This window comes from Pelecanus crispus, chromosome 6 (assembly GCF_030463565.1).
Source record: "Pelecanus crispus isolate bPelCri1 chromosome 6, bPelCri1.pri, whole genome shotgun sequence".
NCBI lineage: Eukaryota > Metazoa > Chordata > Aves > Pelecaniformes > Pelecanidae > Pelecanus > Pelecanus crispus.
The window spans coordinates 71,259,766-71,274,275 of NC_134648.1; the positions used below are offsets into that span (position 1 = coordinate 71,259,766).

At 43.6% G+C, this 14,510-nt stretch overlaps 1 protein-coding gene across 3 annotated transcripts; it reads right to left on the reverse strand.

The window, feature by feature from the left end:
* PSMC6 (proteasome 26S subunit, ATPase 6) lies at positions 1-14,079 on the reverse strand. Of its 3 annotated transcripts, none has more exons than XM_075712514.1 (14): positions 13,946-14,079; positions 12,709-12,788; positions 12,323-12,362; positions 12,061-12,113; positions 8,253-8,320; positions 7,701-7,815; positions 5,953-6,040; positions 5,729-5,790; positions 5,522-5,645; positions 5,101-5,162; positions 3,928-4,048; positions 3,757-3,837; positions 1,659-1,730; positions 1-483 (listed from the first exon to the last, which is right to left on the reverse strand). In XM_075712514.1, the coding sequence occupies exons 1-14, from the start codon at positions 14,070-14,072 to the stop codon at positions 365-367; spliced, it is 1,212 nt and encodes a 403-aa protein (XP_075568629.1). In that variant the 5' UTR covers positions 14,073-14,079; the 3' UTR covers positions 1-364. The 3 variants fall into 3 exon arrangements, with proteins under 3 accessions (XP_075568629.1, XP_075568631.1, XP_075568630.1); XM_075712516.1 differs by lacking the exon at positions 1-483 and adding an exon at positions 1,261-1,284; XM_075712515.1 differs by lacking the exons at positions 1-483; positions 1,659-1,730 and adding an exon at positions 2,957-3,100.
* Between the last annotated feature and the right edge of the window lie 431 nt (positions 14,080-14,510).

The following is a 14,510-nucleotide window of genomic DNA, read 5'->3' on the forward strand; positions in this document are numbered from 1 at the left end:
TAACCAATTTTTATTCATAAACTGTTTGGGGGAAGCAAAACCGCCGATATAAAAAAAAGTCAAGAAATGACCTGACTTTCTTAAAGTCCGCTAACCCATTCAAGCACATGTATAAATTCACACCGTAATTGCTAACAGAACACATCTCCACACATTTCACTTAGCCCAGGCTGTAACGAATATTGTATGTCAGAATGGTACAGAATACACACTTCGGTAGCCCACTTGCAACTAGTGTTATCAAATTACTAGCTACATGTTACACAAACACCTTACAATAATCATCAAGAGGTACATTATTTCTCTCTTTTTATACATTAACCTAGTATGACGTGTGCAGTCAATCACAAATGATATGGTTAATTTAAACAGGTTTGTAGTCAAGCTTGGACTCCAGCTTCTTAGAATCAGCCACTTTTCTAACAGCTTTCATGAAGTCTTCCTGAACTACAAAGTCATGATCGGCACGGATCGCAAACATACCTGCAAAGAATAATTTAACAGCGAGAGTAAGTTGGTGCTCCTTGCAGCAACAGCGCATAAAGATTCACTGAAATCAAAGTGAAAACGGATCCAAGTTACATTGTCTGCATACAGACTGCTACATGCAACTCTTGGATGTTGGGAAGAGGAGGAAACTTCAATGAGGTCACCTTTCTGAATTGGGTGATCACTAAGAAATGGATAAAACTTGTTTTAAACGACAAGTCTGTATTTACTGTGTTACTCAGCTTTCCCATGTAGGCAAACCCTAAGTGTACAATGAATTTATAATGTGGAAAAAGCATAAAGTAGTATTAACTCTCCAGTTATCACCCGGCTAATAAGAGACTCAGATGCTCTGCAAGAAGGAGAAAAATGGGTACCATCGCTGTTTGTGGAACGTATCTAGTTCTTAAGAGACCATACGACATATGTCACGATACTCAGCCAACATGTGGTTAGAGGCCAGCTCCAGCTCAGAAACGGTATGCCTGTTTTTTTCCTCCCATCGTGCTGAACCTGAACTACAGAGATCTTTCACACCACGCGTGTCACAGGATAGCGCCCAAATCCAGGTAACTCCGTGCAGATCCAGCTTGTGCACGGCAGGGGATATCAGCAGGCGCAACATCACGCGAATGCAGCGCTCCTGCTCCTAATCGGCAGCAGATCTGCACGTACCAGCGGACTGTTTGTATGCCCAGCTGGTTTATCTGCACACCTGGTAACAGACTTGTCTGTAACCTCAGAGGGAGGATGTAAAGAATCAAGTTCTGTGTGACTGTACAGGTCATAAGGAAACTTGGAAGAAAGAAAAGAGATTTTGTTCAAGTTGTTCCATCGAAGCTTCAGGGCCTATCACCACGCTGCTGCTTATGCTTAACAGTCCACACACGCGTGACATGCTGTGGCATACGCAACTGTTTTGGCGTTTTGCTACTACCCGGGTGCTAACATTTCCATTGAGTAAAAGCTACCTAACCCTTAAGAAAGGAACACAAAAAGTGAGCATCAGTGCACACACACTGTGTTCCAGCGGAACATTTTTGACCTCCCGATTTTAATCCACTGACAGAAGTATCGGAGAAACAGCTCGAATGTTTAGCATTAACCAAGACTAAACCAGCTAAAACCAGGACAACTTAGCACATCAAAATTAAGAGTCAAGAAAATACCTGCTTCGGTACAGACATTTCTCAAGTCTGCTCCGTTAAAGCCATCTGAAAGCTTCACAATTGCTTCATAATCTATTCATAAAACACAAATGCCAGTTAGAAATAAATTCACGCTTCCCATGATGGATGCCAATGAAACACATATCCAGCTCACAAAGAAACACTTTACTTTGATTTCAGCGCAAATAGGCAGCTGTCCACTAGGCTGATAAATTAAATTTAAATCATCGGCTGTATTACCCCTTTCATTACAGCAGAAATGTACTGCAGCCAAAAGCTCCTATTATGTAATTAAATGCCAAAGTTACTAACTTGTGGTTACAAGCATCAACATGAAATCAAGAAAAGCTATATCAAGGCAACGTTCTTATCATCATTTAAATGATATAAAAAAAAACCCAGAAAACTTATCTCCAAGTGATCATAATTCAGTCCCTTTCCGCTTATAACAACTGCATCTATTAAAGGCATTTAATGCCTTGATATATTAAGCCTGATATTTTATGCACATATATTTACTAAAAAAAGTGGCTATGGTTATAGTTTCTAGAATCAATTTCTAACACACTGTGTCTGTTGAGCCTCCAGCAAGTTCTGATTTTTGCAAGGCTGCTTATTAAAAAAAATTACCAACTTTCTGCAAAACTTTTCAAAACAGTTTACCTTCTGTATCAAATTCGAAACACTTGAACTGCAAGTTTTTCTCGTAAGAATCAAAAAAAACCCCTAGAGATTAGAAATTCTTCAACTTTATTTTAATTCCCTGTAGCACACTGTGCTATAAACAAGCCTCCCCATAATCGGGAAGTCCAAAAACTTAAGTGAGGGGACTAAGCAATGTCAAACGTGGCAAGCTTTGGTAAGTTTAGTCAGCAGTAGACTCTGGCACTAGAGCAGGAGAATCTCATGCTGGAACCTAGAACGGGTCATTATCTTAGGATTTAAATGCAATCCACACCCCACCTTGCTGATAAATTCCCGACTTCCTTTCAAGATCTCAAAGCTGGGCATCGCAGTCTTCCCACATCACGTTCAGCAATTTAGCTAGTACCCATCTGACAGCTCACCTTGCTGAACGCTGTAAAGGAATGAGCCTACCCTGCTTCCACTCCAGTGCCCGAAGATAGGAGAAAAAGGATGAAGTACTTTACCTCAGGTTCATGATTTGCTTTGGAGCTGCTTCTCTATCTTAGACTACAGTCGCGTGTATGTTTAAGCCAACACTGCTGCTAAGAAAGGCAATCTTCATGCCGCTCGTCCTCCCCCAGCTCATTCCCGCCCCCGAGCCACCCCCTCTATTGAGCTGCAGCTGGTTATGCAGCCAGATGGTGAGCGAGATCAGTCCCGCTACCCAGATCCCGCTGCCTGGCTGCATAAATCACTCCTGGCAGTGAAGAGGCAGGGGCACGGAGCTGGGAACAAGCAGGCAGGGTCTGCAGGGCCTTACGGAAAGAAAAGGCAGCCAGTGTTGTTTTGAAGGCAAATCACAATTACGGTTTTCTTGAGCAAAGCTCTGAAGCATCACTGTGAAGCCAAGACTCTGGTCAGCTTAGAGTAACACTGTCATTAAATGAACCTTCCCCATTTTATGATAGATACTTCTCCCCCTTACGCTCTGGAAAGAGCTCTCTACACCACTAACCAAAAAGAAGCTTTGTTTCAGACAACAAGGTTTTCATTATGCCATCTCTGAACTCCAGAGTAACTTTCTCCATGACTTTTAAAGATTATTCATTGTTTTCAGACTTCTGAAGTAACAATTTTTCTTTCTTTTGGGGGAGAGAGCTAATGAAAATGCTGTTTACTTGCATTAAGCTGTTCCTTTAGAAACAGGAAACTACCTGATGAGAATCATGTTGATTTTCCAGTTTACAACCGTGCTCCAAGGGTTTATATTCAGTTTTCCTTTGCAAAGGAATACTTAGCAACAATTCAATCAGGATGCATTAAAAAAAAAAAAAGTAGAATTCTGAGAGAGGGGAAGTAAGGGCTGGTGTAAGGGAAGCAATTAGAAGGGCAGAGCCATTGTAACAACTCGCTCTCTTCACATTTTTTACAAACCAAAGTAGGAAGGATATCCAGGTAGCTTCCTACTTACCTATTTCACCATGTTTAGTGATTGGACCTGCATGAATCTTCAAAATGTCTAATCTGGCTTGTTCATTTGGTAGATCAATATCTAGAAAGAATTACAGCTTTCAACAAAACAGAAACCCACAACTCATATGGATAATACCCTCCTCCTAGCCACCAGGAAATAGTAACTCACGGATTTTTCTATCCAGTCTTCCAGGCCGCAGAAGTGCAGGATCCAGCGTGTCTGGTCTGTTAGTAGCCATGATCATTTTAACTCTGTGCAGAGTATCGAATCCATCCATCTGATTCAATAACTAATAGAGAACAGAAGTTTGGTTTGAAACAAGCCAAAACCCTCCTAGCATGATCTACTGTACTTATTTTCTGTGTAAGTATTTTCACCAAGATATAAAAGTGGTACAGATCGGGGGGGGGGGAAGGCTACAAGCCTTCTAATGGAACGCCACAGCTCCCTGCATATTCTATAAGCAATAAAGGAGATCTTTAGAGAGACACTGAAAATGCCTCGCCCGGAGAAAAAGATATTGAGCGAAGCAGAGCTCAAACGTGAAAGGCTTGGCTAAAACAATAAGGCAATGAAACCGGTGCAAGTACTAAAGGAGCCAACAGTTGGCTGACACATTTTGATTGTACTGCACTAAGGCCAGGACATTCAAGTCAGACTTGGAGAAGAGCCTGTAGAATACTAATACCCACATATGAAGACATTTCATTGTCAAGATTCAAAGTACTTGCTCTTTGATCAGTGATTTAATTCTTTACGTAAGACAGACACATTCTTTTGAACCGGGCAAACTGTTTGCAAACGTAGGCCAATGAAGCTTTCCGTTAGCTTCAGAATTCTCAATTGTCACCAGTGGTTTTAAAATTCTCTTCACACAATCCAGTTCACCAGAGCAATTAGTACAGAAACAAAGAACTACAACTACTTCTCCTGGTTTTGAAAATTGAACTGTAACAGTTCTAAAAATTTTACAGAGTAAGTGTCTTTGGGACTAAAAAAAGACAAGCTCTGCTTTCCCCTCTTTAAGAGGGAAGAAGCCCTCCAAACCTTCAAAGAAGATGCAGCAAGCAGTAGCAAAGTCAAGTTACAGTAAGAAGAGAAAATATCCCAAACAATTTTAGCAATTTGAAAAATTCTTTCAATTAGTCTCCAAGTTGAACTCATGGCTGAGTTATCAGGATGTGCAGCTGTCTTTTGTAAAAGCAGCATCTAGGTCACTCTTAGCTTAAGGTTATTAACTCGGAAAAAGTTCTAACAAGCTGGATCATAGCGTAACAATCCACATCTGTATTATTATTTAATGTGGACCGTACAGGACGTAGTCAGGGATCAGACACTCACCTCCATCAGAGTCCTCTGAATTTCTCTGTCAGCTGAGGTGCCTTCAGAAAAACGACGACCACCTGCAGCACACCAAACTCCTAAGTTACAGTACTTTATTTTTGCCTCCATATAATACTAAGTCTGAAGACAATTTGGTATCTTTTTTAAACTGGGGGGAAGGAGGGGTGGTATTTGAAGAGTTAAACGCACACATTTCAAAATGCTTTTTCATATAATCAGAAATATCCAAACCAGATGTGAACAGGTATGGCTCTAAGCTAGCTGTAATAGCTCCAGGAGGAAGCTGAACTACTTGTCCCGTTACGTTTCTTCTGAACAAACATGCGTGCACACTCTCTTTTGAAAAGAGACTGTAGCTTTAGAGCCAGTTTCAGCATTCAAGGGAGACTCCAGCCATCCTCCAGGCCGTCAGCCTTACCAATAGCATCTATCTCATCCATGAAAATGATACACGGCTGATGATCTCTGGCATAATTGAACATCTCTCTGATCAGTCGGGCACTTTCACCAATGTACTTGTCCACTATCGAACTGGACACCACCTTGTGAAAGACACACGAGTAAGAGACTGGAGCGCAAACAGATTGAGCACATGTGCACGCGCGCAGGAGTACAATGACACTACCTTTAGGAAGTTGCAATCAAGCTGGCTAGCAACGGCTCTGGCCAAAAGTGTCTTCCCTGTACCTGGACAGACAAGAGATTGAAGGTGTTTAACCAGTAACCCAACATTGCTTGCTAGCGACTTTAAAAAAAATAAAAGAAAAAAAAGAAACAAAAAAGAAACAAGGCTACTGCCACAGTTTCAGAGTGACAACTAAGCATTCATTACCCTTTCATGAGACTCACCAGGGGGGCCGTAGAGCAAGCAGCCTTTTGGAGGTATAATTCCCACACGCTGGAATAATTCTGGGTTTGTAAGCGGCAACTCTATTACCTGTGAAGAGACAGAGAAACAAACTGAGACCCTGAGTTTTAAAACAGATCAGCAGTCCCAGGAAGCTAATGGTACATTTGCCAGTCTGTTTTCCAGATACCTGTATTCTTATTTACCCATGCAGCACATTTTGTATGGGAAACAGTTAAGTAAGAAAATGTCAGATTGGTCTAACGGATCGATCCACAATCCTGCCTTGCTGTTCAGACTGCAGCTCTGCAATGGTTCATTTCTCTTGATGCTCCTTGCTCAAACCACGTTTTGCTACTGCCATGATACAACAACCACCCAGAGCGATTCTAGTAGTTTTTGTGCAAAATTCAAGTTTGGTTTGTTGGTTGTCGATCCTAACTATGCCCTCCCACGTGACTTTATGGCACTCCTTCAGCCTAAAGGGTCTCGGATCCTTCAAACCCTCTTCTTTAGCGGATTTTCCTCATTTTAATCTAATTCAAGCTTCTGTAACAGTAGAGGTAAGCTACAACCCAGTCTGAGAACTGGGCTTTGTTGACAGAATAATATTCCTCTGCCACTGTGAGATGTGCACACAGCACACAAACAATCTCTGCTATAGTCAGTTGGCTCACAGCAGCACGAGCTCATCTTCAAACATCTGCATTGCTGGGCAGGCTCACACAGCCTGCAGCACTGATGCCCAAACTAATGGGATTACTTCAGTATGAGTGCACCAGCACCCAGCAATCACGTTGCTGTTTGCCACAAAGACAATTACAAGGCTGGAAAACATTTTAACACTTCGGAAGTTATCTTCTAGTACAGGAACATGTAGCCTAATGGGAAGTGATCGTCCCCCTGTACTCGGCACTGGTGAGGCCACACCTGGAATACTGTGTCCAGTTTTGGGCCCCTCATTGCAAGAAGGACATTGGGGTGCTGGAGCGTGTCCAGAGAAGAGCAGCGGAGCTGGGGAAGGGTCTGGAGCACAGGGCTGGTGGGGAGTGGCTGAGGGAGCTGGGGGTGTTCAGCCTGGAGAAGAGGAGGCTGAGGGGAGACCTTATCGCTCTCTACAGCTGCCTGACAGGAGGGGGCAGGGAGGGGGTGTTGGTCTCTTCTCCCAAGGAACAAGCAAGAGGATGAGAGGAAATGGGCTCAAGCTGCGTCAGGGGAGGTTTAGATTGGATATTAGGAGAAATTTCTTCACGGAAAGAGTGGTCAAGCATTGGAACAGGCTGCCCAGAGAGGTGGTGGGGTCCCCATCCCTGGAGGGGTTCAAAAAACGGGCAGAGGTGGCACTTTGGGACATGGTTTAGTGGGCATGGGGGTGTTGGGTTGATGGTTGGACTGATGATCTTAGAGGTCCTTTCCAGCCTTAGTGATTCCTAGTTTTTACTTTCATGAAAAAATAATGCAGCCACCAAGCCAGGAAACATGAAATTATTACTGTACCCTTAATTGGTTTAGTGGTGGAGTTGGCAGTGTTAGGTTAATGGTTGGACCGGATGATCTTAAAGATCTTCTCCAACCTAAACCATTCTATGATTCTAAGTTAATGAAACACGGAAATCGCTCATCTGATAGGATCCTTCAACAGCCTGCTCCCAATAGTTTAGGACAAACATCAGTAAGATATTTTTGCGCTGAAAACCTTCACTCAGAACACATCCCACAATTTGATAACTGTTTTTGAGATACTGGATACCTCTCGCAGCTCCCTGATTTGTTCTGACAATCCTCCAATCTCAGAATATGAAACATCCCCTGGATCTTCATGAGACATATTATAAACCAATGGATCCACTTCCCTCGGCAAGTATCTGGAAAAAAGAGTTAAGAGTAGACATTTTTCATTGTGCAGATATTGCAATAAATTTTACAGCAACTATGAAAATGATTTCTTCTCCTCCCACCTTGATATCAAGACATTTGTTGAAAAAACAGAATAAAAGCCAAACCTAGCAAACTTTTTCAAGTTTTAAACCAAACAAACAAAAGCTTAAAAAAGTGCTGAAAATGAGGAGGTGTAATTGAATGTTTTTAAAGAACAACCAATTTCTTTTTAAACCATGTATAATAGACACAGAAGTCTTCCCTCAAAGTAACTATCCTTACTTAAGCACTGCTTTGCAGAAAACATTTACAAAATATTACAGAACTGATTACTCAAACCTTTGTGTAACCTACTCAGACCACTATTTTTTTCCCCCTTTATAATAATGATGAGCAGAAGAGCAGCTGTAGCGCAGAAACCTACCTCATAATAGTCAGAGTGGTCATATCCAGAGCAACTCTTGTCCCCGGCTTCAGCTTACTTTTGTCAAGCTAGTCACAAAGAAGGTATTTCTATTAGAACCACGCTCCAAAACAATGTCTGGTTTTAGCCAAGACGTTTACTGCAGTTTGCACTCTTTGCTCAATCACACACAAGAAGAAAACACGGCTACTCAGCTATGTGCCAAGCAGCTCATTTAGTAAACACTGTGTCCCCGTCACCACCATTTTTGGGAATGCTTAAACTGGGAAAAAGCTGGCCCACTGTTTCATGGGAACGTGATCTTTGGGAGAAGCGATCCAGGAGCTGGCCTAGACCAACGAAGCTGTTGGTTGTCACAGCTGGACACCAGCAAAAGCTAAGCCAGACCACAGGAAGAATTTTTGTTAATGTTGAAATAGATCTTGAACAGCAAGTCATTAACTTACCTCTGCCACTTTTGAAAATAAATACTGTTTTCTAGACCATAATTTTTTTTTTTTTTTAAAAGCTGTCAGTCTGACGGGATTAGCAAGAGATCTAATCCTTCCCTCTGCTTGACACAGGGCAGAGCCAGCTGTTTCAGAACGAGGAAGCGATCCTCCTTTAAGGACACACGGAACAGCCTGCCCATTTCAGTCCGAACTTGAACTTGCCACCCTACTACTCAGTGGCTTTCTCTTTTCCAGACTGACAGAAAGGGTGAATAGCTGTTCCTAACCTATTTTCTCCAAGCCTTCTGTCACTTGCACGTTTTCACATACCCAGTTATATCCCATCTTCAAAGTCAGCCGTTCCAGCTGTTATTCTTTTGCTGTCATTTACCTCAGATGCCCCCCTCATCTGCCTCAGCAGTTTTTGTCTGCTTACTCCATTTTTACACGAGATTTTTTTAAACACATTAGCAGTCCTATTCCAGTACACCCTGCTAAATTCTGCTGGGATTAAAACAACTAACTTGTGTTTCATACCTTGTTTTTAAGAAACCCGGTTTAGAAGAGCAGTCTCACCTGTCACACAACACAACCTTGAACAACGATCACAGAGGTTACCTCACCACTCTAATTTCTTTCTTTTTTAATTTTTTTTTTTTTAAAAAGAGGTACTCCATCCACATTTGAAGAATATGAAACGTTTATTCTGAGCTTTACCGACATGGCACCTGAACAACAGAGATTTCGACAACTGTTTGCAAGCACTGCCTGAAGCTTCCCATCGCCCCTGCCCTTGCCCACGTGGGCTCTTCAGTCTCTAGCAGTGTTTCAGGATCAAGCTGTCACTCCTCCGTTACTGGGGTCACTAACACCACCTCTTTCCAGCTGCCTAATCTTAAGAAATCCATAAACGCTTGAAATTCTATCAGATTCAACACTGCCCAATAGATTTAAGTTATTCTGCAGTGGGAAGAAAACAAAGAGAAACCACTTGACCTCAAATTCCTTAGGAAATGCACTTTAGATAGGGAAGTAATTTTGTTTCAATTTAAGCAGCGCCACTCCCCTTCCTCAGCAGCGCAGCACAGCCGCAAGAACTCTGATCAAAAACTAGTTCTGTGAAACACTCCATGGGAAATTATTTGCCTTGATATTCTGACATTTCGAAGACAATCCCGGAGATGTTTTTCTAGTCTCTGGTATCAAATCAAGGATTTTTTAAGATCAAAGAGTGTTTTTACTGAAGAATAAACTTGAAAGTACATGCTTCAATGCCAGGCTCATCCAAGCACAACCTATTCCTTAGCATTTATTCTCTGTTTCAACACAGAACCTCAAGACTACCTCACGTGCCCCTACGTGGAATTCAGTACACCTATGTTCCAGGATAATATTTTGTTCATTCTGGTGAAAGAAAATAGTGAGTTTGCACTGTAACATCTTGAAAAGGATGAAGTTGAAAATTATGTATTTAAAGAGCATTTTGATACTAGCAATTCTTGCAGATGTTTTATGCGAGCAAAAAACATATCGCATCGGTATGCTCGAGGAAAGTCAAGGGTATCTGTGTACATACGCTGCATGAACTAACACACTTACTGGCACCCACATTTCTCACCTAGTTTGTCTCTAAAAGGAGGAGAAAAGGTCCATCCTTACTGAAAAACATACAATCCCTTGACAGAGTCAACAGCACAGGAAAATACTTACTGCATGAGTTTTGTTCACTGCTTACTGCTAAGTATTGTTAATTGTGGGCCTTCACCAGAATTCCTCTGACAGCTAGAAACCCCCCTCCACCTCTCTTTTTAAATTCTTTAAAGTACATCAGGCTCCCTGCTCTGCCACTCGCTTGTTGCCTCGGCTTCTACAGCCACCACACCACCATTACGGATGAATCACCTCAACAGAGCTGTTTAGCTTTTGTATGTTGGAATTCTATGACACTGTTCTTCAATTTAACTTCCACGTACAAACCTTAAGCTAATCCAGAGATTCTGGCTACCACAAAACATTTGTATGTTAGTCTTGCAAACACATTTTCTTGCTTTACATAGAGTCAGTAAGAGTTCAAAATTCTGTCATGAATGTCAGTTTCTCTTCAGAAAGAGAAAGAAAAGCCACCCCTAACATCAATACTACACCCACGCTCCTTTCACGGAAGGGATTTCTATTTTTCACTATTTCCATAATATAGGAGAACATGCTACAATTGTGATGTGTTCAAAGCTCAACTGCCGTTACCTTTCTCCACCATAAAGGAATCAGTTCAAGATGCACTGAGAGGTCACAGCTGTCAGAAGATCCTACACTTATTTGTTCATTAAAATAACTAAATAAAATGTTGCTGCCTTCTCAGGATACACAATCCTTCCCCGGGGTTGCTATTCTCTGTTCAGAGACACCTTACAGTCTCACATTTCATACATATCCTTCTTTGCTTCCATTTCTCAAACTCAGGGATGAGTGTAATAAAATCTAACTAGAGATTCACTTTTGCTCCCCCAACGGCTCTGCACTTGCAGAACACATTCACTGAGTATTGTGGTTCCTACTTCATAGGCAGCTTTGGTAAGCAATAGCTGCTCTACGGGTTTTAATTACCGTAAGCGGGTCACATTCAGTGCTCAATTAACCAAGAATAAGCAGTTTTTAAACCACATCTGCACTACATCCCTTATACTGTCGCAGAAAAATAAAAAGCAGAGAGTACTTCTAAGTGGTTCTTGCCAACTATAGCAGAAGATGGATTATGCTGTAAGGAAGGTTCTGCATTAAAATGTCTAAATTCTATAGAATCTGGTGTAGGTAAAAAAGCTGTTCTCCCGTAGACTCGAAGTGACAAGGCTTTTTTTAAGATCATTAAGGACAAATAAAAATCCCTCAGAGCATTATAGGGGGCCTCGCCTACTATAATTATTTATTGAAGCAGAGTGTAAAATCATTAGAAAAAAAATACATAAATACATAAAGACCTATTGTTGTATAACATTAAATCTAAAGCTCAGCACGAGGACAGTAATGGTCATATGCCGCGTTCACAACACAGCAAGTGAGACCATACACAGCTGACTAATTTTCATAGTGATGATTCATTTTCAGAGAGTTCAAAATCAGGCAGAAAGACAGAGCTTCAACTCAATGAAAAGAACAGAACACACGCAAGGTTCGAGGAATGTTTTGGACTGCTTTATCTTTACTAGGAATTTATACTACTACCAACTACGAAAGGAGAGGGCAAGCAGATACCAGTACAAAACAGCCATATACACCTTAAAGAAAATACTTAATCCCACTAAGAACCCAGTTTATCAAAAGCAATGCCAATATTCAAGACCAAAGCAAACTTTTAATGAATATTCACATAGATCAGCTACCTGACGACGACAGCCAACCACGTATCTTGGTCCATTTGTAGCCTTCACAATGACTGGAGAAACAAAATCAAAGAAAAAAAATCAAATGTACTTGATTCACTGCTCTGAATTATGTTTCTGAACTGTCCAGTATATGATATTTTTCTGCCAATACTCAATCACTGATACTCTGATTCTTTACTCCTCCAAATCTTTAGGCAGATTCTAACTACGAAAGCTTATTTTCAAGATTTCAAAGAAAGTAACAGTCCAGCGTACTTACATTTCTCTTCTGTTAGCTGTTTAAGAACCTCACCAACAATCTGCAAAAGAATAAATGCAGTATGAGCCTACAGATGAATTACCATTGCAAAACGTTTAACAAGTTTCAGGGCATGGAAGACGACTGTCACCTTTGAAATTCTTTCTCATGCTGTTTGCCAGCACTTTTATTTCTTTAACACATCTCTGTCACCCAGAACACACACAGAAAATCTCTCTAACCCATACGTTTGGTGTGTCTGTTCCTGACAGTACGGCCTGTTTCCGTTAGCTGTACCTTTCCCACTTACTCTTTCTCGATACCAAAATGGACTTAAATGCTACTTCCAGGCAAGTTCACTGTCAACCACCACCACAGGCTGCTGTGACCTCGTTTCTCTTACGTACCTGCCCGACACTCTGCAAGGCCTTGAGATCGTTTTCTGATTTTTCATATTGCTTGGTGAGCTCTTTCAGCTGTTCCCTTACTAGAAAAGGAAAGAAACACAGGATTTTGCTAACATTCAATCCAACAATAACTCAGGACCAGGCCCTTTACCAGCAAAAAAGCAGCAGGTAGAGCTAGACTGTGGGAGATCTGCACGCCCAGTAAGACATCCTCCTGCATGCACAGCAGAGCCCCTGCTCAGCAACACCAGAGCCTGCACACCCGCAACTGAGCAGCGTCTCTTATTAGTGAAAACACTCTGCAGAAGGCATCTGAAAATCCAATCCAGAATTTTGAAAGCTTGAATTCAAACATATCAGTGCCTCTGCATTGGACCAGGCTGCCCAGAGAGGTGGTGGAGTCACCATCCCTGCAGGGGTTCAAAAAACGGGCAGACGTGGCACTTTGGGACATGGTTTAGTGGGCATGGGGGTGTTGGGTTGATGGTTGGACTGATGATCTTAGAGGTTCTTTCCAACCTTAATGATTCCTAGTTTTTACTTTCATGAAAAATAATGCAGCCACCAAGGCAGGAAACATGAAATGATTCCTCTCCCCTTAATCGGTTTAGTGGTGGAGTTGGCAGTGTTAGGTTAATGGTTGGAGCGGATGAGGGTCTTTTCCAACCTAAACGATTCTATGATTTTATCATCCAGTCCAACCATTAACCTAACTCTACCAAGTCCACCACTAAACCAACTAAGAGTAGAGTATCTTAAAGCTGTTTTCCAAACTAAATGATTCTATGATTCTATGACATTTGCACGGGGGGACATGCCACTGCCAGAAGGATATGCCAGAGGACGTCTGCAACGGGAAAATGCAAGGCTGACAGAAGAACCTTACGGGGGGAAGAGGCTGAGGAAAGAGAATCGCCCGGCTCGATCTGGGGGCGGCAGGACCCGTCCCTCCCGCCCCACGGCGAGGGGGGTCCCCAGGGCCCGGGCTGCCCCGCGGGGCTCTCCCGAGGGGCCAGGAACACAGCCCCGGCGCTGGGAAGGGGGCCGCCAGGCAAGGCCCTGCCGCCGATCCCGGCAGCGCTCAGGCCCGGCCCCCGCCCTCCCTCCCGCCCTCCCCTCAGCCCGGCCAGGCCCATGACGAAGCGCGGGCAGCGGCTCGGCGGCGGCCGCCGGGTTCCCTGCGAGCCCCGCCAATGCGTTCAGCGGCGCCGATCCCCGCCGGCGGGGCTGAGCTCACACTCCTTAAGGCGGCCATCGATCTCCTTGTGCTCCAACAGCTTCTTGCGGTAATCCTGCAGCGCCTTGTCTCTCGGGTCCGCCATGATGAGCAGCCGCCGCTCATAGGGAATGCCGGGAAGGGCCATGGCCGCCGGGGGCGGGGCCGCGCCCTCGCCCCGCCCCGCCCCGCAGCGCCCCCTGCCGCAGCGGAGGACCGCCGGCCGCCCGCGCATGCGCACGGCCAGAGGCGCGAACATAACAGCCGGCGCCCGGGCGTCGTGCGGGCCGCCCACAAAGTATGTGCCGGTAGTTACCTATGTGTGTCTATACGTGTGTGGACGTGCACAGCCGCCTGCCGCGGTGTCTGGCACCGGGAACGGCTGGGCCGAGCCTCCTCAGCAGCCCCCCACGGCTCCCAGTCGTCGCGCCGGGGCTTCCCGTCAGCGGCGGCTCCCCGCTGGGTTTAGGCCCTTGGTGGGCTTTGAAGATGTCAAGGGAAAAGACGAGTCACTAGATTATTTACAGCCACATTATGAATGCCGCTAACTGAACTGGCAAAAGCTTGTTTTCAGTGCTGACTGGGT

Bases quoted from the DNA above. Each gene is read 5' to 3' on its own strand.
- PSMC6 (XM_075712514.1), bottom strand. From the start codon at position 14,072: ATGGCCCTTCCCGGCATTCCCTATGAGCGGCGGCTGCTCATCATGGCG. The intron at 12,114-12,322 runs GTAAGTACGCTG...TTGTTTCTCCAG, and splicing joins ACAGCTAACAGAAGAGAAAT to TCATTGTGAAGGCTACAAAT. The intron at 4,049-5,100 runs GTGAGTGTCTGA...GTTCTCTATTAG, and splicing joins TTCAGAGGACTCTGATGGAG to TTATTGAATCAGATGGATGG.